This window comes from Protopterus annectens, chromosome 6.part0 (genome assembly GCF_019279795.1).
Source record: "Protopterus annectens isolate FY-2018-M chromosome 6.part0, PAN1.0, whole genome shotgun sequence".
Lineage (NCBI taxonomy): Eukaryota > Metazoa > Chordata > Ceratodontiformes > Protopteridae > Protopterus > Protopterus annectens.
The window spans coordinates 633,087,781-633,112,780 of NC_056737.1; the positions used below are offsets into that span (position 1 = coordinate 633,087,781).

General features: G+C 40.4%; 1 protein-coding gene across 1 annotated transcript in view; it reads left to right on the top strand.

The window, feature by feature from the left end:
• The first annotated feature begins 4,559 nt into the window (after positions 1-4,559).
• TMX1 (thioredoxin related transmembrane protein 1) overlaps positions 4,560-25,000 on the top strand; it is a 369,569-nt gene continuing 349,128 nt past the window's right edge. The window contains exon 1 of the mRNA XM_044074320.1: positions 4,560-4,933. Within this exon, the coding sequence (XP_043930255.1) occupies positions 4,746-4,933 (188 nt within the window). The 5' untranslated portion in view covers positions 4,560-4,745. The remainder of the gene's footprint in view (positions 4,934-25,000) is intronic.

The following is a 25,000-nucleotide window of genomic DNA, read 5'->3' on the forward strand; positions in this document are numbered from 1 at the left end:
CCTCCCCGTCATATACTAATTTTTTGGGGTAGTGCATCAGGTATTGCTGAGGTTTACTGTGGCAAGAGTGTAGAGTTTGATTCTCTTTCAGTGCCTTTAAGACAGGCTACTTAATAGTATCTATGGTGTAGTGGTTTCCTGCACCACGTTTTCATTTTTTTTTTGGATTAGTATTTTGCCCCATCCCTGTTATGTGTAAGTGCTGATAGAGCACAAGAGGGCCTCTCTGGTATTTAGCATTCCCTGCAACTCATGTTATGTGTAAATGCAGTTAAGGTACAAAATGAAGAGTTTTTCCTGGTTTCAGACATTTTCCCTCCCAATCCATGGTATAATTGCCATTTTGACACAGAATTAAGGGTTCTCCCTAATGTCTAGTGTTTCCTCTCCCAATTCCTGGTATGTTTAAGTGATAAAACACAAAATATAAGTTTTCCCTGATGTCTAATGTTTCACCCCAAGGTGAAACACTACATGGGTTTGTTGTAATGGTTAATGTCTTCACCTCATAGTTACAAGTTGTGGGGTTTGATTCTGACCTTAGGATGTTTGCTAGGCTTGAAATGGCCCTTCAGGGAAATTAGCCTAGTATTCACCTATATCCCTCAAACCATATAGTTAATGGTAGTCCCTGGTGGCTAGTAACTTCCCAGACCTATGTAGTTAATGTTAGTGCCTGGAGGCACATGTTCCTCCCAGTACACGTACTTAACGTTAGTCCCTGATAGGCTAGTGCTCCCCCCAAGCCAATGTTGCAGGTTTTGCTAGTTAGTATAGAAGTGTGTGGAGAAAAGTCAACCACCTCAACCCACCAAGATCCACACATTGTCATTCCACATACATATATACATCACATGCACACAGACCCCTCTCCCCATCTAATTGTACCCAGACGCACTCATCCATTTGCCCATAGACATTACACGCACATCTACCCTACACTAAACCCCCTAGTGCTATATCACACGCACTCACTCAAGCATACATTCATGCACGTGCCCCCTAATACTACCTGACCACTAAACTCCTCTGCACTCACCTCAACTGTGATGGATGAGCATGGCCTTTTGGTCATGCTCATTACTACAAGTTGCCAGGAGTGGTTGTGCTAATCTACATAATCGCTCAGCTGCATAAATGCATTAACTCAGGCAGCTCCAACTGGACAAGACATAGCTAATTAGCAAATGGCTCTCCCGTGGACTGTCATTTATAGGTTCATAGGTTGGTACTAGGCTAGCCATAACAATTTCCTGGCTGTTTCTTCCTACAGTATTTACTTCCCCGGACCACTGTCTAGCAGGGTGACTGACGTAATCCCGGGGGTGAATTTCCTATCTCCCATCCAATCATCAAGGTTCCTTCTGAAGAGGGACAAAGAGGAGCTCTGCTTGACATGTATGGGCAGTCCATTCCAGCGTATGGGGAGTGTCTGGATCAGGAACCTATCCCTCCAGCATGTTTTGTTCATTGTGATGACAAGGTTTCGATCCCTGGAGCATGTGTCTCTGAGGGATTGTGATTTCTTTAAGTGTAGAATGTCCAACAGCTCTGGGTTTGACATGGCCTTGTATGTTAAGCAGAGATCGTCTCTGAGTAGACAATATGTGACAGAGTATAGGTGGAATTTTTTTTAGACAGTCAGCATAGGGCATCTGCTTTAGGCCTGTGATTCTTTTAGTGAGGTATTTCTGTGGCCTTTCCAGTTGTTGCAGATGTCTTGAGAGGTACATACCAAATGGGCTGTTGTATTCTATAATGGGTCTAATGAGGGATGAGTACAGTGGGACAATGACCTTCTTTTTTCTGGATGAAAAGCCCTTAGTGATGAGGTGTACCACATAGGATTTCCTGACTGTTGTGGCGATGTGGTTATCGAAGGTGAGACCACTGTCCACCTGTGTCCCCAAGTCTATCACACTTTCGGTGTTTAGTGTACTGCCACCTGTGTGGTAATTGACATGTACTGTTTTTTTCCCAAAGGGGATAACTACATTTTTTAGCATTGAGCTTGAGTCCACAGCTCTGGTACCAAGCATCTGTTTCTGTAAGGCCCTTTAGAATATCCACATCATTTGTGGATTCAATAATGGCTTCCAGTTTGCAGTCGTCAGCGAACTTTGTTAGCCAGAGTCCCTTAGTGTTGGTCTGTACTTCAGAGAAGTAGATGCCAAACAAGAGCGGTCCAGGACTGAACCCTGAGATACTCCACTTGTCTGGAGCTGGATTTGGAGTTGGCTACTTTTACAGTGTGGGTTCTGTCAGTAAGCCAGTTGGCAATCCATCGAGTAACGTAGGGATTAATGCCCAGCTTAGTAAGTTTATTTATGATTCCAGAGTGGGGGATGGTGTCGAAGGCCTTGACGAGGTCCAGATAGGCTGTGTGGACCACCTTACCCTTGTCCACAGATTGGCCCTTCATGAACCTAATCTGTGTGGGGTCCAGTGTTTGAAGGCTGCCAATGTCTTTGTTTATAAGTTCCATGATAATACATTATATGGCCTTGCAGATCAGGCTCGTCAGACTAATGGGGCAGTAGTTCCCGGGATACAAGGTGGATCCCCCCTTGTGGAGTGGGATAACTGTAGCTGTGCGCCACTCAGTGGGCACAAAGCCTGAGGTGAGGCTATGATTAAACATGTCACTTAAGTGAGGTGCCAGTTCATTTTGTAGTTCATGTAGTACACAGCCTGGGATGTCGTCTTGTCCCATGGATGCTGTATTCATAGCTTTAGAGAGTGCATTTTTTACCTGTGTGGCCATTATTACCGGAATTTGGCAATTTTTCAGTACTGAAATGGGCCCTTTAGGGGGTGAGGGGGGGTTGAAGGTTGCACTGAATTGATGTCAATATATTGGCAATATCCTTGGGATTGGTATATTAAATATGCCATTCTGTTGTAGCTCAGAGCAGATCCGAGCATTGCCATTTAGATTCTTGACATAGCTATAAAATGCCTTGTGGTTATCTTTGGCAATTTTATTTTATTTATTTTTATTTTTGTAACTAGCTTTGGAGGATTTTATGAGGAATCTCAGCTTCTGAGGCTGGTAAGGGAGTTTTTTTGCATCCTGGGATTTTCCTCTTTTCTGCAACAGTTTCTTCCTTTTGTTGTAAAGTTTGTTTATGGCAAGGGACCATCAGACTGGCTTCCTTTTTTTGAAGGAAGCGTCTTGGTTCTATTGGGGATGGCACGATTCATACACAAGTGGATGTGCTCGTACAGTGCCTTAGTGTAGGATTCAGCAGTCATACTTTCAGTTCCCCTCTGTAGGGGTGTCATGAAGTTTGTCACTTCTGACTTGGGTAGCATGAAGTTGGCTTTGGAGAAGTTTTTTTTACAGAGGTTTCCTTACAGGGGGGGGGGGGGGGAGTGGGATGAGGATGTCAAAGGTGATTAGCTTATGGTCAAACCTGACCGAGGGGGTGACCACAGGTGTGGAGCATCGACTTCTTATTTACACATAGTACGGATGCAGAGATAGCCTACAGTGCTCTAGATTTGAAAAAGTTTGTATTCCTTGCATGGTAACTGATATGAATTTGGTCCTTTGTACTTTAGACATTTCTTGTTGACATTTTAAATGCTGCTGTTATGACCTTACATTAATTTCACTGTTCCCATATATAATGTGTTTATGTGTGTGTGTGTGTATGTACACCCACAAAGCAAACATCTTTAAACCTCAAAAGATGAGAAGCTAGCAACTGCCTGAGAGCCCTCCTCTCTTTCTTAATGCACTTGGGGAATTCTTTTAGAGTCCCCAGATTAACATCTCTCAGCAACATGGAAGACCAAAGCAGTAACATTAATCAAAGCAGTGAAGTGGCTGATAGGATTATTGCTTTCCAACGCCTGGGCTTCCATCTGGGCAAAAGCTAAAAATATTAGGTAGGGGAGGGGCAAGAGCCCCAAAATAGGGACAGATTTAAAAACTTGTTCTTATACACTTAGAAAATTGCTAGAATAACATGTTTTGCATTACAATGTATGATCAGAAGGATACAAAATTTGAAGCACAAATGTCATTATTGATGAAATTATAAATTTTCTTAGGAACAGCCAAAAAATACCAGACAAAGATCTGGACAGTTGAGATGCACGTACGGGGCATTGTTTAGCGGAGGCTTTCCGTAAGTCTACACTTCTTCCCTGCTTCCTTAATACCTTTATAAAAATCAAAAAATAAAGGGAGAGATAAAAGGTCAAAATATGGGATAAAGCTAACTTAACAGGTTTTGCATCAGCATGCGTTTTCTATGCAATAAAAAGAATAGCTGACCGCTACCCTCAAAGACGTACCACAAAGTCAAAAATATTACGAGAATATGAATATATATGTATATATAGAGAGAGAGAGAGAGGCAGAGGCGGAGATCAGCATTCCAGTGTCCGTTTCATCCCACGCTCCAAAGCAGTGTTGTGGCCCCCAACTTGTGGGGGAAGTAACAGGCCCCTAAATTGCCCAGAGGTGTGCTGCACGCTTCTTAGGGGATGGATGGGCTGGCCCTTCGTGCAGAATAATTTCTCTGTCTCGCGCTATCCGGGTTCTGGGATAAGTTTTGCATCCTTCAGCAATCCCAAACTAGAGAAACTGTAGAATGAATACATTTCTTTAAGAGAATAAAGCCGTAAGCAACACTAAAGGAGGAGAGAAAACTATACATCCGGTCAGGAGACGTCTGAACACGCTAATCCACTGAAAACCAAAACTATCCTCTGCGGGGTGTGCGCCTCGCGTAATGTCAGTTTCGAAGGCGGAAGTAACTGATTTGTGGTTAGAAATGGCGCTGTCAAGACGTATTGCACTTGCTGTTATGCTAATATTAACTGCTACATTATGGCACGTTGCTGCAAAGCCAAATACTGTGAAAGTTATCACGGACGAAAACTGGAGGGGCATTCTGGAAGGAGAATGGATGATAGAGTTGTAAGTATAAATGGGAAATTTTGTAACAAACGGAAGTTATATTTCATTGCTGGAGCAGTGGGTCCAAACTAGGATATACAGTATAGTGTGAAAACAAAAACTTGAGTAGTTTGATGAATCCGCAATCTGCTGTGCTTAATAGGTTCATTTTTCTATATTTGAGTGCCATTGTGGTAGAGTAATTGACAGTGTTTAGAATCGTTGGATTTTTGGTTTATTTAGGAGGTAAGTAGTGTTATTCTAGCAGGGTGCGCACATTACCGAGCCGTTCAAACCGCACTTGATCTCCTCTGGGAAATGATAATGTTTTACTACACGGTAGTAGTTTCACGTTTTCCCTATCTGTGTTTTTAAAGTCCTTTACTGTTGGCTTTGTCTTCTCACTAGCTGTTTGGTTTTATAAAATACAGTGTGCTGATTTTGCAAAGTGGTTTGAATATTTTAACTAACTTATTTTCCTGTCACGGGCATTATTGTTTCGCCGTCAACTGTCAGAAAAAAAAGCTGCTCGGTTACTAATTGTGGTCTGGGTATGCTTTAATAAACAGAAGTGACCTTGCAGCAGTGATGGTGTTGAGTGTATATCCCCCCCCCCCCCACACACACACACACCGTAGGCCGTTACCAGTTTAGAAATCTGGAAGTTTGTTGATTACTTCACTTACATTGGTGCCAAAAAATTCTGATAGTGTTAAAGGTGTACATGATGAAACTGGATGTCATACCTCTCAATTGTACCTCATTACGAGGAACGTACCTCATTTGGGGTCTTAAAAAAGTTCATGTTCCTCAAGTTCCACATTGAAAGGGTCTGTCACACATACATTGATAGGATTTTTAACTGATGTCCACTGTAAATAGAAAGGAATTATATTAAATCGTATTGTATGAACTTCCTAGTTGAAGTTGTTAGTAAGCATTCCACATTTTTCCTATTTGTTCCACATTATGATGACTAGTGTTTCTCATTTTGGAGATGGGAGGTTGAGAGCTATGCTGGATGTTATTTCATTAATTTTGATATTTATTACCCCATGCTGTGGCTGTCCTGTCGTACCATGATTGTGTAATGTGGCAGTGGGTAGGTTCTGACAGCACCTGTCATTTTAACCATAAATCTCAACTGCCCCATGACTTCTAGTCTTGTTCTTCCTCTCTAAATCCTTGTAAGATTGGGGACTTTAGAGAATAAGTGGTTAATTACATTTAATAAATGGCAATAATTACAGTTAAACTTTTTTTTCCCAAAAAAGTATATTCATTCACATTCTCTTATTATAGCGATGTTGCAAGTTAATAGTACTAACATTTTTAAAAGTATCTCTGCTTGTCCCTGATTATTTTTGGATTTGTTTCTGATTCTGTTTATTTGTCAAGAGTTGTGATAACTGGTTTAATGAAGGTGCTGTTGTAATATGTTAGGAACCTAACTAGAGGCAAATATATAAAAGTGAAACTAACATCGTGATGAAACATGGAAGAGTTTAATTCTTAAGTATAGGTAGTGTTGTATAACTAACCTACTGCACTATGCTATTCCCTGCTACATCATTAGTCATACTGCATTAAAAGTAAGTTTTATTTGTAAGTTGCATGGTTAAAGAAGGTTGTGTCTATAGGAGAGTTCTTACTTCCTCTGCCACATGCTGTTTTTCAAATATATGATCTCCTGCAGTTTGGAAAAGAGAAAGTGTATACTTTCTCAGTATTACTAATGTTTGTGTAGCAGGTGGATCATTTGCCATTTACTTATAGGCTTATGCAGGAACAATTTTTTTTCATAGTCGTAAGCATGGAAAGCTCAGTTTGAAAAGCATGTACAGAGCTGCTTACACCCATGTATCCACATATAAACTAGCTAGATAAATATGAAATCGAGAAACTTCCCTTTGATGTACATGGACATTTGTTCAGAAGCATAGGTGACTGTAAATTGGAGCTGCTCTCTGGGGGGAGTTGCCAGTGCCTTTGCTCATTTTTGTGGAATCTGACTGTTGTTGAGCCTTGTTACTATAAATATGTGAGTGCCTTGCTTCTGGAATGAAGTGATCTCTTGCTGTGGGACTACTGGTTTCCAATCTATGTGGTAGAGTACTACTGGTTTCCTATTCCAGTTGACTGTTTCCTTTGTCGGTTATTCTCATCTCTAAATTGCTTAGAAAACTAAAATACTGACAGATACTAAGCAGTCATTTGCAATCTTTCCGTTAATGTTTATTTTCCAGACAGATTTCAAGTGTTGCCTGCTGAAAGACTTGACTCATCAGATTTTTACTAAAAGTAATGTGTTAGTTGCATTGGGTGGCCATGGTTGTGCAGCCGCCTCACAGCAAGAGGTTCTCCGGTTTGATTCTCGGCTGGGGTGCCTTCTGTGTGGAGTCTGCATGTCCTCCCTGTGGTCGCGTGAGTTTCATCCGGGTGCTCCAGTTTCTTCTCGCATCCCAGAGACATGATGTAGGTGGATTGGACACTAAATTGGCCCTAGGCGTGTGTGTGTGTGTGTGTGTGTGTGTGTTTGTGTGTGCCTTCTGTGGAAGGTTGGGCGCCGGGCTGGCAAATCGACACCGTAAAACTCCACTGCCAATCATGAGCAGGCAGGTGATCCGCTGTGGCGACCCCTAACTGGGAGAAAACAAAAGAAGAAGATAGAAATAGTGTAAACTAAATGATACAATTTCTCCACATAATTTTTTTTTATTTTGGGGTTGTTTTCTGTCAAAAAAAAAAAAAGAAACTTATGTGGATTGGTAGTTTTACTAGCATTTGTTGCTTGACCATGGAACAGATGGTCAGTCCCATGGTTGATCCTTCTTCCAGTTACAAAAAGAAAAGTTAAGCAAACTGCCTTTGCACCACAGCATGCTGGCAGTTTGCCGCAACCTCAGGTGGGTGACTGTGCTGTGGTCATTTGTTTTACCTTAGACCACTCCTCTTTTACCCCAAATCCATCTGGTGTAGCACCTAGAGGCACTATTGACTGAGGGTTAGCCACATCCTTTGCGGCTGCGGGAGTCTAGTCAGTGGGCAGGGGAGAGTCTCTCTTCTCGGTCCTGAGAGATAGAACAGGGAAGATTTCCTTGTGTCATAATGTTATAACCATATTAGCGAAGCAGCGGATCAGTTTCTGATTCTCCCAGTGGAGTTCCTCTTTGTGAGACTGTTGCTAGAGTGTCCCATTGTTTTTAGTGGGAGAAAATTGAGGTTTCTCAGTCTCTCAAATACTATGAGTTGTTACAAAAGGATTTTCCAGACCCTACACCCATTCCTCCTGTGTTGCAAATGTTACCTATTAGAGTTTTGAAGCCTGATAAAGGTGGCGGTTTGGATATCGTGGATAACCAAGTTTACATAGAAGGAACGCTTAAGTATTTAGGTAATTATGCATATATAGAGATATGAAAGCATGAACTTAACATAGCTTATTTCCATATAAAAACATCCATTAATGAGTGGTTTCTAGATGGAAGAATTGATGTAGAATTCTATGACTACATGATGATGTCAACACCCCAAATACCCACCTTGTTCGGGATACCTAAAATCAATAAAAATACGGATGACCCACCCATGAGGCCTGGAATAGCATTACATATGTGGGAGCAAAGGTAGTAGACAACTTACTGAAGAAATATGTTGGGCAAGCAGATCAAATCTGTAAAGATTCGTGGACATTTCTTGATAATATTAGTAAAGTAGAATTTAAGAAAAACATTTTATTTTTTTACAATGGATGTAAAGGATTTGTATTCCTTTATACCCCATTTAGAAGGGATAGAATGGGTAAACTATATGTTAAGAAAAAGAAATGCACCCAAGGAAGAAATAGAATTAACTAAAGAGTTTTTGAGAGTTATCCTCATAAATAACTATATTACCTTAATTAACAAAGTTATCCTCATAAATAACTATATTACCTTAATTAACAAATTCTACCTTCAAAAAGTAGGGGTAGCGATGGGCTGCCCTTGTGCAGTAAGTGTAGCTAACCTAGTAATGGCATATTGGGAGCATGAATACATTATCAAGGTGGACCCAGTGTTAGAGTGTGCTCAATAATATACTAAGGTTGAAAGTAATTTTGCTGCAATTATGCAACATAAATAATGTATAAGATAAAGCTTGCTTAAATGTAGAAATAGAGTTTAGTAATATGTAATCAGCATCCATACTAAATTACCATGGCTTGGAAAAGGAATCTGCTGAATGGACATTTTTCCCCTTACAGACTCAAAACAGGATGTATGCAAGAGCAAAAATGCAAAATCTGCTTTTAAAGAACAGTGACATGTTATTCTGCATGGAAAAACAGGATGGCACAAGAACAGATGTTTTTTATACAAAGATCCAAATAAAATACAGGATGTTCACACTGTCAGAAAAGCTGATTTCTGACTATGTATTTTCTCAAAAATATGTTTTTCTTCATAAAAAACAGGATATGCTTATCAGCATTGGCACAAGAACATATGCTCATATGTTAAGCTTAGTATTGCTTCTATAGGATAAGCAATTCTCCAAATAGAATACAGAACAATGTGTTTCCTCAAAAATATGTTTTTCTACATGGACATCAGGACACTGTTACAGGATATTCACACTGTCAGAAAAGCTGGTCTCTTACAAGACATTGTTAAACAAGGAAGCTTAGTATTGTTTCTACAGGACTAAAACTGTATATAAAGAGCTGTATAAATCCAGCTATGTGAGAGGGATGGTAGGGACACAAGTCCTAAGGTAAATGTTATCTCTCTCACATCATCTGTACTATATGAGAAGTAAAGTTGGAACAGTACTTTTAAGCTGTAACGTGTTTCCGTTTGGTTTATTATAAAAAGTTATTGGTTACTGCTCTCTAAAGTTGATGCTGCAAAGTATATTCTCTCATCAGTGTATATTCTGCAAGTTTCTGTATGCAACAGACTGTGAATGTAAATATAACTAGACTTTGAATTTTAGCAGAATCCAGCCAGCAAGACTGAGTGTCTTAAGAACACTTCAAATCCATCACACCAAGCAGTAAGCAGCTCCATGTAATTTTTTCAATGGCGAGCCAGCCAGGAGTCGAAGGACCTTTAGGCATAGTAATTGATTTACCTAATGAAATTCTGTGGATGGGAGACAAACAACAAAGAGAGGAAGAGCAAAATACAGGTTGCTATGCAATCTCTCTACCTGACAAACCTGAAAAACCTACAGGCTACATAAATACAGACAATGAGGATGTATGGAAGCATTTACAACAGCAATTCCCAAATCTATGGTCCAAGGGTCCCAGTGATTGTGGGAAACTAGAAAGCCCAGTAGGAATAGGAAGTGATCAGGACTAAATACCACCTTTTCAAAAACAATATCCTATTCCTAGGGAAGCAGAAGAACATATGGAAAAATGTATTGTAGAATGGGAAAGAGAAGGGATTATACAAAAAGGCAACAGTCCTACAAATTCACCAATCTGGCCAGTTAAGAAAAAAGATGGTAGTTATCGTCTTGTTATTGATTTACGAAAGGTTAATCAATATACCACTCCTAGAGCACACTTGATTCCAGGAGTCCCAGAGTTGGCTGCACATATTAAGCCACAAAGTAAGTGGTTTACAGTAATAGATTTAGCAAATGTTTTTTTTTTTGCAGTGCCACTCAGGAAAAAAAGATTGGCCAAGATTTGCCTTTACATTTAAAAACCAGCAATATGTTATGACAAGGTTACCACAAGGGTTTCAAAACAGTCCAGTTATTTTTCATCAGACAGTAGGATCCATTCTACAACATTTGGAAAAGGATGATTCAGTAATACATTACATTGATGCTATTTTAATTCAGTCAGAAACAGTAGAGGAGCATGTACGGCTTCTTAAGAGAGTTTTTCATACTCTACAGCAAGCAGGGTTTAAGGTTAAAAGTGAAAAAATTCAGTTTATGACACAAAAAGTTAAGTTTATAGGTACTATTATAAAACCAACAGGAAGATCTCCTTGCCCTGTACGTGTACAAGGCATTTTACAAATGGAAAAGCCACTGACTATAGCAGACTTACATAAATTCATGGGAATCATGAATTACAATAGGGAATTTATAGAGGATTATGCAGCCGTGGCTGCTCCCCTATACAAAATGTTACATGAACAAAAGAACTCCACCTTTTTAGAGTGGGGATCTCATGAAGAGGAGGCATTTTCACAGATAAAAATAAAACTAGCACAAGCTACAGAACTAATAGCGCCCACTCCAAGGTTACCATTTGTGTTACAAGCAGCAGCAGGTAAAAAAAAAACACCGTCTGTGGTACTACTACAGGAATGGCCACATGGTAGTGACAACAGAATGGAAAAAACATTACGCCCAGTCACTTTCTTTAGCAAAAAGATGACTCCAGTGGAATTGGGTTACCATCCATGTATACAGCAGTTATTAGCCATTTACTGGGGTATTAAACAAACTGAATATTTGACCGTATTTTCCAGCATTATAGTACAAACACCACATCAAGCTGTAAAAGCTTTGATAGACAGTTTTGAAATTAATAAAATTACAGATGGTATTAGTCAGGCAGTCTTTGCAAAATGGATGGCACTTTTTGGAATGAAAACTGTTACTATACAGACTGGGGATAAATACCATTTGTCAAACCATATGGGATATGAAGGAAAACAGCATAACTGTTTAGAAAAGATAATGTCACCTGAGGTGCAATTTTTAGCATCTGATTTTGATCACTTTAAGCCATCCATCTTTGTGGATGGAGCACGATATTGGGACCAAGGCAGATACTGGACAGGATTTGCCATAGTTCCAGAGAATCCACAATTGGGTTCTCCTGAACTAATCAAGTTACCAGGGCATATGTCAGCTCAAAGAGCTGAACTGGAGGCAGTATTGTATGTGCTAAAGTATTACAATCATATTAACATTTTTTCAGATTGTGCTTATGTAGTAAATTCTTTAAGACTACATATGGAAACCTGGGTAAGACGAGGATTTGTGGATAGTGTAGGTAAACCATTATGGCATGCTGAAGTATTAAAAGACATATATAAAGTTATAACAATGTCAAAACAACAAGGACAGTATAGCATCTTACATCAAAAGCCAACCAGTGAAACTTACAGATTAAATGTGTTAGCTGATACATTGGCCAAACAAGCAGCACAAAATGGAAAAGAACTTCCAGAATATGAGTATGCCAATGTAGAAGTTAGTGTCTTAAAAGAGCTAGATAAAGAGTCAATAGAGAAAGACCTTGTAAATATACAAAAACAACAGGGCTTAAAAGAAGAAACCGATCAGTGCAGATTGGTAGGCATACCACCAAAGGAGTACTATGCATACACAACCTCCAAAGGGTTACAGTTGCCATATGTACCATTTCAGTTGGCACGCCAGTTGGTCAAGTTAAATCACCAAATACTGGGCCATATAGGAACTGATAAGTTATGGGCAGTTGTAAAAGAAAAGTATTGGAACCCAAATTTAAAAAAGGTCTGCAAACTGATTATAGAAGAATGTTTAATCTGTCTTCAGGTAAATGCTAAAAGCAAAAGGCCTCAGTTACATCGAGTACAGCCAGTGGATGGGCCATGGTATGCAGTTCAAATAGATTATGCAGGTCCATTACCAACAACAAAGGGAGGTTACAGATATCTACTAGTAGTAGTGGACGTCTTTTCAAAATGGGTAGAAGCAATTCCTACCAAAACCATGACAGCAAAGGCAACAGCAGAAGCCTTATGGAAAAATGTTTTCTGTCATTGGGGATGGCCACGGGTTATAGTCAGACAATGGCCCACAGTTTGTTAGTGATCTCATTAAACAAATGTGTAATTTGTTAGGCATACAGCAAAGGTTTCATGTACCATACCATCCACAATCTAATGGCATTGTAGAACGTATGAATCGGACGTTAAAAGAACGCCTAAAAAGGCATGCTTGGAAAAGGGCAATACATGGGTACATCATCTGCCTGGTATTTTAATGGGTATTCGAGCAACACCAAACAGCAAAACAGGTATTTCCCATATGAAATAATGACAGGCAAAATGCCCATACAATTACCATTTGATCCAGATTTACCTAATGGTAAGCCCATGCTAGAAATTAGCAAACATCAGGAATGGCTAAAACAACTTACTAGTATATGTGACTATAATGCAAGGGAGCAAGCGTTCCATCTATGGAAAAGGTGCCAATAATACCAGCTGAAGAAAACCTTCCCTGTGGAACCAAAGTATTGGTAAAAACATTCCAAATGGAAGGACCATGGGCTAGCAGTTGGCAAGGCCCTTTTGAAGTAGTGGAACAAATTGGACCATTAGTGTACAAAATCAAAGGAAAAAAGAAAAACAGAACAATGTTGGTACATAAAGATCAACTAAGAATGATAAAAATAGTGAACAATGTAAATCTGATTAAATGTATTCTTTTGTAGGTTTCCAACAGAGAAAACCCTAATGAAATTGACATGGTTTAAAGTGCATCCTTTTGGAAATCCAGTTTCGGATGACCAAAGGCAAAATGATTCAACAATGGAATTTCTATTTAAAGGATGTTTTTTTAATTGATAATAGCTATTATACTAACTATTATTGTATTGCTTAGTATTAAATTATACTTACAACCTGTTAATCAAACTGTAAAGTTACAAGAGAGAGAGTAAAGAAATGTGGAAAATGAACAAGACTGGTCACCATCTTTTAACACTTTCTTAGCAAGACAATGTTGGTATGCAAAAAGCATGAATGTTTCTAATTGTTGGGTATGTAGTTTAATACCAAAAATAACAGGGTAATGCCTCTAATACCTATTCCACTAAATTCTCTTAGTAGTTGGAGAGTATTAATAAATGAAACAGGAGATCAAGTTATAAATGTACAATTACGTAAAGCAAGAGTACAGTTATCTGCTATAGTACAGGGGATCACATGTTTTCAACAAAATGGAACTGTTCCAGTGGGTAATAGCAATTGTATTCAAACAATTGAAATGATAAATTTTCACAACCACATACCAGTACGTGGAGTATTTTCTCATGGTTTCCCTATTTTAATACCAATTAAGGGTCAGTTAATATTAAGTGACACAGCAGTATTTCACTTTTCACAAAATGACAAAAATGACTGTAAAACTAATATTACATGTTGGAGAAGTAAAACAGATAAAAACTTTACAGTTGTACATGATAAAACTCCTACTATGGGGCAAGTAAATGGCAGTCCGGTAAACAGATGGGTTATATTACATCTGTGGTAAATATGCTTATAAATGGTTACCAAAGGGATGGGATGGCACCTGTTATATAGGATTAGTGGTACCAGCAATGCATCATGTAAAAGAGTTACCAAAAGGAAACATTAGGAATACAAAAAAGAAAAGGGATATATTACCTGTAATTGAAAGTCCAGAAAATCCAGTAGACACCTTAGATACATCACGTATATATCATCAAAATCTTGATTATATTAAATTAAAAGATATGGATTTAGGAGATGATGTAATCTCTGGAGCAGGTATTTTCCCTTGTTACGGGGCTGCAAAAGCCATCTGGGAGCAGATATGGATTTAGGAAATGATGTAATCTCTGGAGCAGGTATTTTCCCTTGGTAGGGGGCTGCAAAAGCCATCTGGGAACTGAGAAAACTATCTAAACTAGTTGAGGTATTGGCAAATGCCACTTTCAATGCAGTCCTTGACATTACTGTCGAAATGACAGCAATACGAACTATGGTTTTGCAAAATCGAATGGCATTAGATTACATATTAGCATCACAAGGGGGTACATGTGCTTTAATAGGAGAACAGTGTTGTACATTTATTCCAGACAAAACAGAATCTGTAAAAGCACATTTAGAAGTGATTGCACAAGTGTCTCAACATACTAGAAAAAACTGGAATGATGACTGGAGTGAATGGTTTAGTAATCTATTTACAGGATGGACAGGAAAAATCACTGTATTTTTAATTTCTTTTATTGTTATTGTAATGCTTGGTTGCATATTATTTACATGTATTAAAGTCTGCTTAGCAAAAGCTAGTCAAGTTACTGTTGTTAATTGTCATAATGAAAAAGTATTACCAAATAATGCTGAATTTATTTCTCTAGTTTAAAATAAAAAAGACGGAATTGTTAGTGTGCTCAACAATATACTAAGGTTGAAAGTAATTTTGCTGCAATTATGCAACATAAATAATGTATAAGATAAAGCTTGCTTAAATGTAGAAATAGAGTTTAGTAATATGTAATCAGCATCCATACTAAATTACCATGGCTTGGAAAAGGAATCTGCTGAATGGACATTTTTCCCTTACAGACTCAAAACAGGATGTATGCAAGAGCAAAAATACAAAATCTGCTTTTAAAGAATGGACACTTTTCCCTTACAGACTCAAAACAGGATGTATGCAAGAGCAAAAATACAAAATCTGCTTTTAAAGAATGGACAATTTTTCCCTTACAGACTCAAACAGGATGTATGCAAGAACAAAAATGCAAAATCTGCTTTTAAAGAACAATGACATGTTATTCTGCATGGAAAAACAGGATGGCACAAGAACAGATGTTTTTTATACAAAGATCCAAATAAAATACAGGATGTTCACACGGTCAGAAAAGCTGATCTCTGACAATGTGTTTTTTCAAAAATATGTTTTTCTTCATAAAAAACAGGATATGCTTATCAGCATTGGCACAAGAACATATGCTCATATGTTAAGCTTAGTATTGCTTCTACAGGATAAGCAATTCTCCAAATAGAATACAGAACAATGTGTTTCCTCAAAAATATGTTTTTCTACATGGACATCAGGACACTGTTACAGGATATTCACACTGTCAGAAAAGCTGGTCTCTTACAAGACATTGTTAAACAAGGAAGCTTAGTATTGTTTCTACAGGACTAAAACTGTATATAAAGAGCTGTATAAATCCAGCTATGTGAGAGGGATGGTAGGGGCACAAGTCCTAAGGTAAATGTTATATCTCTCACATCATCTGTACTATATGAGAAGTAAAGTTGGAACAGTACTTTTAAGCTGTAACGTGTTTCCGTTTGGTTTATTATAAAAAGTTATTGGTTACTGCTCTCTAAAGTTGATGCTGCAAAGTATATTCTCTCATCAGTGTATATTCTGCAAGTTTCTGTATGCAACAGACTGTGAATGCAAATATAACTAGACTTTGAATTTTAGCAGAATCCAGCCAGCAAGACTGAGTGTCTTAAGAACACTTCAAATCCATCACACCAAGCAGTAAGCAGCTCCATGTAATTTTTTCACCCAGTAATGAATAAAATGTACTACTTTACAAAGTTTTTGGATGACCTGTTCATAATTATAAAGGGAGACGAAGAAGCAGCTGAAAAATTAGTATCAAATTTTAACACTACAACTGAATTTCTACGTTTTACATCAGACTTTGACATGGAATGGATAGCCTTCTTGGATGTACTTTTAAGTAAGGATTCCATTAGAGGGCAATATGTGGCAAACATCTTTAGGAAAGAAACTTACTCAAAGGTGTATTTGCACTTCTTTAGTTGCCATCCATTTCACCAAAGAAAATCAGTAGTGAAAGACAGTTGGAGCTGCCCGGATGACGACTAGAGGTGGTAACGTTATCACATTCTACAAGGAAATTACTAAGATGTTTATTAGGAGAGGATATCCCACTTCCTTGGTGAAGAATGTAGTAATGGAAGTGAAAGAAAAAGAGGAATTGGTATTTTAAACCAATTTTGGGAGACCAAAGTGAATTTAACAATGGTGGGGTTGACAATGTGAAATAGGATATGACAAACAAAGGATGCAATTTTGTTACATAGTTTGATAATTGCATACAGTCTTGAAGCCAAAGAGATTAGGAGTATTATACATGAGAACTGGCACATTTTGAGAAATGATGCATACATTAGACATGGGCTTCAACCTACACCGAATATTATATACAAAAGGGGACCTAACTTGAAGTGCCTTTTGGAGATGAACAAAGTGAATTTTCTGAGTAGACAGGGCATGTACAGGTGTGGCATGTCCAATTATTGTAAGCAAGTGTGAACAGGTAGGAACTATATAGTTAATAACAAAAAGTACATCTTAAGATATAGGTTAACTGCCAATCAAAGATGGTGGTTTATATTGCACAGTGTCAGAGCTGTTCGGTATTAAACATTAAGCAAACAGAAAATTGAGAGAACACATGTACAAACATTTATTGTATTAATACATGTACAAACATTTATTGTATTAATACATGTACAAACATTTATTGTATTAATACATGTACAAACATTTATTGTATTAATACATGTACAAACATTTATTGTATTAATACATGTACAAACATTTATTGTATTAATAAAAGAAAAAAGGACAACGCACTAGCAAGGCACGTAATTGAAAATCCATATCATAGTTTTAAATTGGAGGAATTGATCAGATTGAGTAGAGGTAGAGGAGGTCCAGAATCATCAATGCTAGAAAGGGAGTTACTGTAGCAACTGCAAATGAGTGCTTGTTATTTCCCAGGCTTAAATGAAATTGCCTCAATACTGTGTGTGTTAAAACTTAAAAGTTTGCCGAGGTAGGAGTATTCTACAGTGTTGAAAAAATATGATGTAACCAGTAAAAATCAGTTTGTACATTAAATATTCTATGAAGAAGAAAAGTTGAATGAATTGAGTAACATAGTCATTTATATGATGTTATAGTGGTTCTTTTGTTTTCTTTTTAAACAGGAAAGGATGGGTTCATGAAATAGTTAAGCTGGAGTGTTTTAAACTAAATGAGGAATTGGTATGATTGTTTGCTTTTAAAATAAAAATGGGAAGTATGTACTGTTTTGTATCTGAAGAAGTCTTGCTATAAGCAAGACTAAAAGCGCTTAATAAAACATTTGTGTCGTACTTGATGGTAGTATTGGAACTTTGACTCGGCATTACCTGACAGTACCAAAGTATCTTCCTCAAGGAAGAGTAAACCTGTCTGGTGGACAGCAGCAATAAACAGAGTCTATAATAAAAGGAAAAATTTGCTGTCAAGGACCAAGAAGGAGCAGATGTCAAGTTGGAAGCAATCTCTGATTTGTCTTGAACAAGCAAATAAGGTTACTGGTGAAACCCTCTAAGGCTGACTTTGAGTCCAGATTGGCCACATCCACTAAGGACAGTCACAAGGCCTTCTTTGCATATGTCAATCTCAAAGGTAACTCCCATTGGTGGTCAAGAATACCACATACATAAAATGCCATAGATATAGTCGACCTGCTGGAAGACAAGTTCAGTGAAAACTTCAACCTCCCCTGTCCCCCCATCAGTAAACCAGGACATCACCTGTACACCTCCCCTCATCACCAGGGAGCAGGTTATTAATGCCCTCTCAAAGGCAAAAAATACAGCCTCCATGGGACCTGACAACATCCCTGGCAGTGTACTACATGAACTCGGGCAAGAGCTCTTGCACCCTATTCAGCCAAAGCCTGTACACCGGCTTCGTCCCAGCAGAATGGAGGACAGCCACTGTAATCCCTCTGCACAAAGGTGGAGCGTCCACTGACCAAGGCAGTTATAGGCCCATCAGCCTAACTAGCCTGATCTGCAAGGCCATGGTATGCATCATCATGGACCTTTATAAACAAGGATGCTGGCAACCTCCAAACGCTTGATTCCACAATATTTGCTTTTGTCAGAATGAAATCATGCCTGTTAAACTTGGTCGCCTTCTTCGAAACAGTCACCAAAGCCATGGATGAGGGCAAGACAGTGAACACCACCTACCTTCACTTAGCCAAAGCCTTTGACGCTGTTCCCCACTCAGGTGTAATAGATAAATTCTCCCAGCTAGGTATCAACCCAAATGTTACCAGATGGGTAGCTAACTGGCTCACTGATAGAACCCACTCAGGCATAGTCGGGGAAACCACCTCTAGTAGTAGACCTGTAACAAGCGGCATACCTCAAGGATTGGTCTTGAGGTCTCTCCTGTTTTGGGATATACTTTTCTGAGGTGCAAGCCAAACCAGTGGTCTGTAGCACTATCCTAACATCCCCTAGTGATGTGAACATCTCCAAGAATGCCTTAACCAGACTAATGACTGGTGCCAGAAGCATGGCCTCAAACTGAATGCCAAGAAATGCATCATCTCCTTTGGGGAAAATGGTGTCCCCATTAATTATCACATTAATAACAATGTACTAAGCACACACTCAGTCGTGAGGGACTTGGGCACCCAGGTTGATAGCAATCTGACTTTTAACCACCATGTTGCCATAGCAATAGGAGCAAACCTCTGTGCATTAAATTTTCCGTTAGTTGTGTTCTGTTTTCTAGTTGGACATTTTTATGGTTGTGCTTCTGTTTGCACTGTAACATCCAATGGGTGGAGCCTAAGCCTTTTGACAGAATCAAATTTTCACATTTTAAACAAATGTTCATATTTGTGGAACTATAGGGATTATGAAAGAAGTGTAAATAAACTTTTCAGCCGAAACTATTTTTATAGTGGTAGTATTCTGTAGAGTCACAAAACTGAATTTTGTGAGTCACAGTAAACACAGTAACTATTACATTTGGAATATTTTGTAAACAATTTACACCTCTGCAACCACCCAAGTTGCGAGCACATACTGTTAGCATGTTATTTATCTGTCTAGATGAGAGCTTTCATATGAGCTAAAGAGTTGTGTGCTACTTGGTTGCCGAGATATTTAGAAAAATGCGAAAATTGTAGTATAAAAACAATTGTTAACGTTCATTTACATGTATTAGACAGAGGTAAAATATTAATACAGTTGTCTGCCACTGTGTGTAAGTGTTTAGATGAAATCTTTTAAAACCTTCTACATCGCATGGTTTTAGAATTGATGCAATATTTGATGCCTAGAGGCATCAGTAGGCGTTAACTGCAGATGCACCTGAGGCGTTACTTGGATGAAATGAGTTAAGATACTCCAGCTCAACATGCAAGAGGTGCATCTACATAAATAACAAAGAATCAAAGCTCCTTCGCTCGTCAGTCAGTATAGTTGACCCAAAGCAGGTTGTCATCATTCGCATCTCAGCACCCTCATCTACCATGCAACCAACACACAACCCCACGTATGCAGAGGTCCTCTCTAGAAACCTACCCAAAGCACAGAGACCTCCAAAAAGCGCACCATACACTAGTCACATGCAGGTAACACAGTACACACTAATACACACATGCCAGTATCTCATCAAGTAAGCCATTAAGGCATAACACAAAACCAGATGCATTTGTCATGGGTGATTCTGTCGTGAGATGCACTGATGCGCCACTCGCCAGTTTGAATAAGGAGAAGGTCATGGTTTGCTGTCTGGTGCCAGGATCTGGAACATCACCCATGCACTCAAGTCTGTCAGCAGCAAGGTTTGTTATGACTCTGTCATAATACATGTTGTATGGGATGCCAGGGAGAGGTAGTACCTCTGATGGGTGAACACATCATGCCCTTCAGAGTAGTTCATCCACCTTGGTCTTCACCTGACACTCAGCTCTCACCTGTGGTGCCTAGTAGCTGTTTGCATGCAACAGCTTTGACTGGCTGGCAAAACAGGTGAGGGTAGCCAATGGGTTTGTAACCCTCGGTGAGTCAGGGCCTGTCTACCTGTGCATGAGAAGAGTGGATCTGGCTGATTGCGTGGAGGAAATCCCTGGAATGGTTCAACTGGCAGGAAAGTGGACTCAGCAAGTGCTGTGGAGCACAAATCGGGCCCAGCGAGACACTGTTGGCCATCCACTGCATCCCAATCCATCTCCAGTTGTCTCAACTATGTCCTGCCACTGGATCAAGATAGGTTGGGACGAGCATGAGACTGACTATTTGCACAACTCTTTCTCAATGTAATTCAAGTCACAAGTCAAGGCATCGCTCCCCCTGTCAAGCCCTGTAGTGATGGGTGAATGACGAAGCAGCAGGTGCGGATACAGTGGAAGCTGTAGCCACAACTCCACACACAGACAGCAGAGGGTAATGGGTCACTGCCTGCTGGATTGAAGCAGCAGTGGAGTTTGGCAGCCCCCTGGTTTTCTGAGCAGCCCTTTTTTAAGCTTGCTCTGCTTGCCTCCATGGTCTGAGGAAGGGGCTAGAAAAGATGCCGTAAACATAGCCTGCTTCACTCTCCCCCTGGCCTGCTTGCCGTGGCAGGTGGGGATTTCAATTGTGCGGTCGAATCACAAAGCAAAAAGTATTGGTGACTTTGCTCACCATTGGCACATGGAATGTATGCATGCTTATGGATAGTTCCAAAACACAGACCTGAGAGATGAACAGTACTTGTCGCAAGAGAACTCTGCAGGTACAGCATCCAGATGGCAGCCCTCAACGAGACCAGGTTTGCAGACAAAGACCAGCTGGCAGAAGTCAGAGCCGGTTATACCTTTTTCTGGAGTGGCCACAGCAGCAGTGAATGTCGTGAAGCAGGAGTGGGTTTGCCATTGGATCTAATTTGATCAGAAAGTTAGCCAGCCTCCCAAAAGGATTCAAAGACCGACTCCTGTCTCTGTGGCTTCCCCTCATAGGAAAGCATCATGCCACCTTCATCAGTGCATATGCTCGCACCATGACAAATCCAGAGGAGATCAAAGACAAGTTATGAAGACTTGAGTCCCTCATAGCATCTGTGCTCAAGGCAAACAAGCTTGTCATTTTAGTCGACTTCAGTGCCAGAGTTGTTGCAGACTATCAGACATGGGAGGGAGTTATTGGGAGGAATGGAGTCCGCAACAGCAATGGTCATCTACTTCTGAAGACCTGCGCAGCTCTTGACCTGTTGATCACAATCAGTCTTCCGCCTACCTACCAGTAACAAGATGTCTTGGATGTACCCATGCAGCAAGCACTGGCATCTCCTTGATTACGTCATAGTAAGGAGAAGGGTAGGCAGGCTGTTGGTGACTAAGGCCATGTATGGTACAGACCACAGACTCATCCTTTCAAAGCTCAAAATGCACATCCAGCCCAGGTGGTCCCCACAGGGGAAGTAGACCAGTAGGCGCTTGAATGTCAGCAAGTTAGAACTGCATTGTGTGTTCCAGAATCTCAGTGAGGATCTTGACAGTAAATTTGACCAACTCCGCTTTGGCACCAGTGGTGCAGAAGTGGACTGGGCAGCTTTTAGGGATGTGGTGTACAATACCGCTCTTACTCACTTGGACCTGGACACACGCAAACATCAGTACTGGTTTGATGACAATGATTAAGACATTCAGAAGCTGCTGGATAAGAAGCATGAAGCCTTCAGATCCCTTCAGCAAAATACTACATTTGTCTCCAAAAAAAAAGCAGCCTGTAACTTGTATCAGAAGCATGGTGCAAGCAAAGCTCTGAGAGAGAGAGATGTAAGACTCCTGGCTCAGGAGAAAGGCAGATGAGATCCAGAAGTACGCTGATAACAATAACTTCAAGCATTTCTACGATGCCCTGATGACCATCTATGGGCCACAGTCCTCTGGAATATCACCACTGCTCAGTGCCGACGAGTCCATCCTGTTCAGTGACAAGAACGCCATCCTGGAAAGATGGGCTGAGCACTTCAATGTCCTGAACAGGCCTTCCTCCATCAGTGCCGAAGCCATTGACCATATGCCGTAAGTAGTCATTAACACCTCCCTGGCAGAACCTCTAAAGAAATCCGAGGTTAAGGAAGCAATTATCAAATGGTAAAGCACCAGGCTGTGACTCCATCCTAGCTGAAATCTACAAGACAGGGGGACTAGTCTTGTTACAGAAGCTCACCAAGCTCTTCCAGACCATGTGGCAACAGGAAGTTATCCCTCAAGAGCTTAAGGATGCCTCAATCATCCATCTCTACAAGAGAAAAGGAAACGGGCAGTCTTGTGACAACCACAGAGGAATCTCTCTTCTGGTTATTGCTGGCAAAATCCTTGCCAGAATCCTCCTCAACCACCTTACTCAACACATGGAAGATTGACACCTGTCAGAGAGCGAGTGCGGCTTTAGAGAGGGCCTAAGGACAGTGGACATATTTGCAGCACATCAACTACAGGATAAGTGCCAGGAACAAAACTGGGACCTTTTTATACAACATTTGTGGACCTGACCAAAGCCTTTGATACCATTAGTCATGAGGCGCTAGTTGTGAGGTGCTATGGTGGATCATGGAGAAGTTTGGCTGCCCAGTTCCATGATGGCATGGTAGCTTGAGTATTGGATGATGGGAGACTTCTGATGCCTTTCTAGTTCCCATCAGAGTCTAGCAAGGCAGTGTACTTGCACCTATGCTGTTTAGCATGATGTTCTCGGCCATGTTGTCAGATGGCTTCTGCGATGACAAAAAAAAAAGCAGCATTAAGGTCAGATACAGGACTGATGGCAGGCTCTTCAACCTGCGGAGACTTCAGGCCAAGACTAAGGTTGAAGAGGATTTTATGCGTGATTTCCTTTTCGCAAATGACTTGGCACTCAACACTGCCACAGAGGCCCAGATGTAGCAGAGCATGAACCGCTTTTCCACTGCTTGCAGAAATTTCGGTCTCATAATCAGTACCAAGGAGACCTGAGGTTTTGCATAAGCCTGCACCACAGAAAACATATATAGAAACCGACTGTCACCGCTGAAGGTGAGTTCCTGAAGGCTGTTGCCAAGTTTACATACCTCGGCAGCACACACTCCAGATTTGTGAACAATAATGATGAGGCAGATACACGCATTGCCAAGGCCATCTCTGCGTTTAGATGGCTACTGGAGTCAGTCTGGGAGAGGAGAGGCATCTCACTATCCACAAGGCTGAAGGTGCACAAGGCAGTTGTATTGCCCACACTACTGTATGCCTGTGAGACTTGGACTGGGTACGAGTGTCATGCCAAAAAACTAAATCGCTTTCATAACTGCTTAAGAAGACTGCTGACAATTACTTGGCAGGACAAAGTTCCAGACACAGTTGTGCTCTGTCTGGACTGCCAAGTATCTACACCCTGCTGAGGAGAGTCCAAGTCAGGTGGGCAGGCAACCTTGCACATATGCAGACACACGCCTCCCCAAGAGATTGTTCTATGGTGAACTCGCGGGAGGCAAACGCACATAAGGTGGGCCGAAAAAGTGCTTCAGAAAGACTTTCAGAGTGTCCTTGAAGAGCTTTGGCATGGATCCGGACTCTTGGGGAAACTAGCACAAGACCGACCCGCCTGGTGAAGCTGCATCAGCAAAGGCGCTACTTCCTACGAGCATCGCAGGACTGAGAAGGAGCAGAGGAAGTGTGAGCTGCGTAAATCCATGGACAACTCTTTTTGGCTACCAACTCAACAGACCTTTTGTGCCCGACATGCGGCAGAGCTTTCCGAGCTCACATCAGGCTGATCAGCCACAGCCAGAGACACACCGTACTCGGTCAACCTTCCTGATATGATGATCTTGTTCATCGTTGACAATGATGGACGAACAACAACACATGTTGGTGTTGACTTGAATACCTCTCTGGATTGTATGAAGAGAGACATGACAGAGCTCTCTTATGTGCCCCAGACAGGTATGTTCATAGTCTTAAGCAGCATGCTGCCCTCACCTAGGATGATGCTGCAATACAAGCAAAAGATTGGCTTAGTTTCTGGTGTCATTCAAAGGTGTTCCAGCTCCTGTCAGCCTGGGATGATGTGTTTGATAGATCCTCTGTCTTCACCTGTCACCCCTAGGATTTCAGCTTTTGGCAAAGGCTCTTGCCTCCCCCAGTACCTTTTTAGGCAATGTGATAAGTACAAAATTTCCAATGTAAATTGCTCTTCAAACATGATCGTAATCAGTGACATGCTGCTAAATGCTTGGAGTCTAAATCTAAAACTGCACTCGTTGGAAGCTACCCTCACTTTGGAGTATGCTAATGTGTGTGCTGTCAGAGAGACCTGTTTCAAGGCTTCAGAAAGCACCCTGGCCATACTGGGTTACAGTGCCTTCCTCTCACTCAGACCATCAAATGAGAGCGAGTAATAAAAATTGATACTCCTCTTCCTTTGGATTTAAGACAAATTACTCCTGCAGATTGGCGAGTTCCTTGAAATACTCTTAAGTACAGGTTACTGTAGGTAAAAATCCCCCCCCCAAGTTATT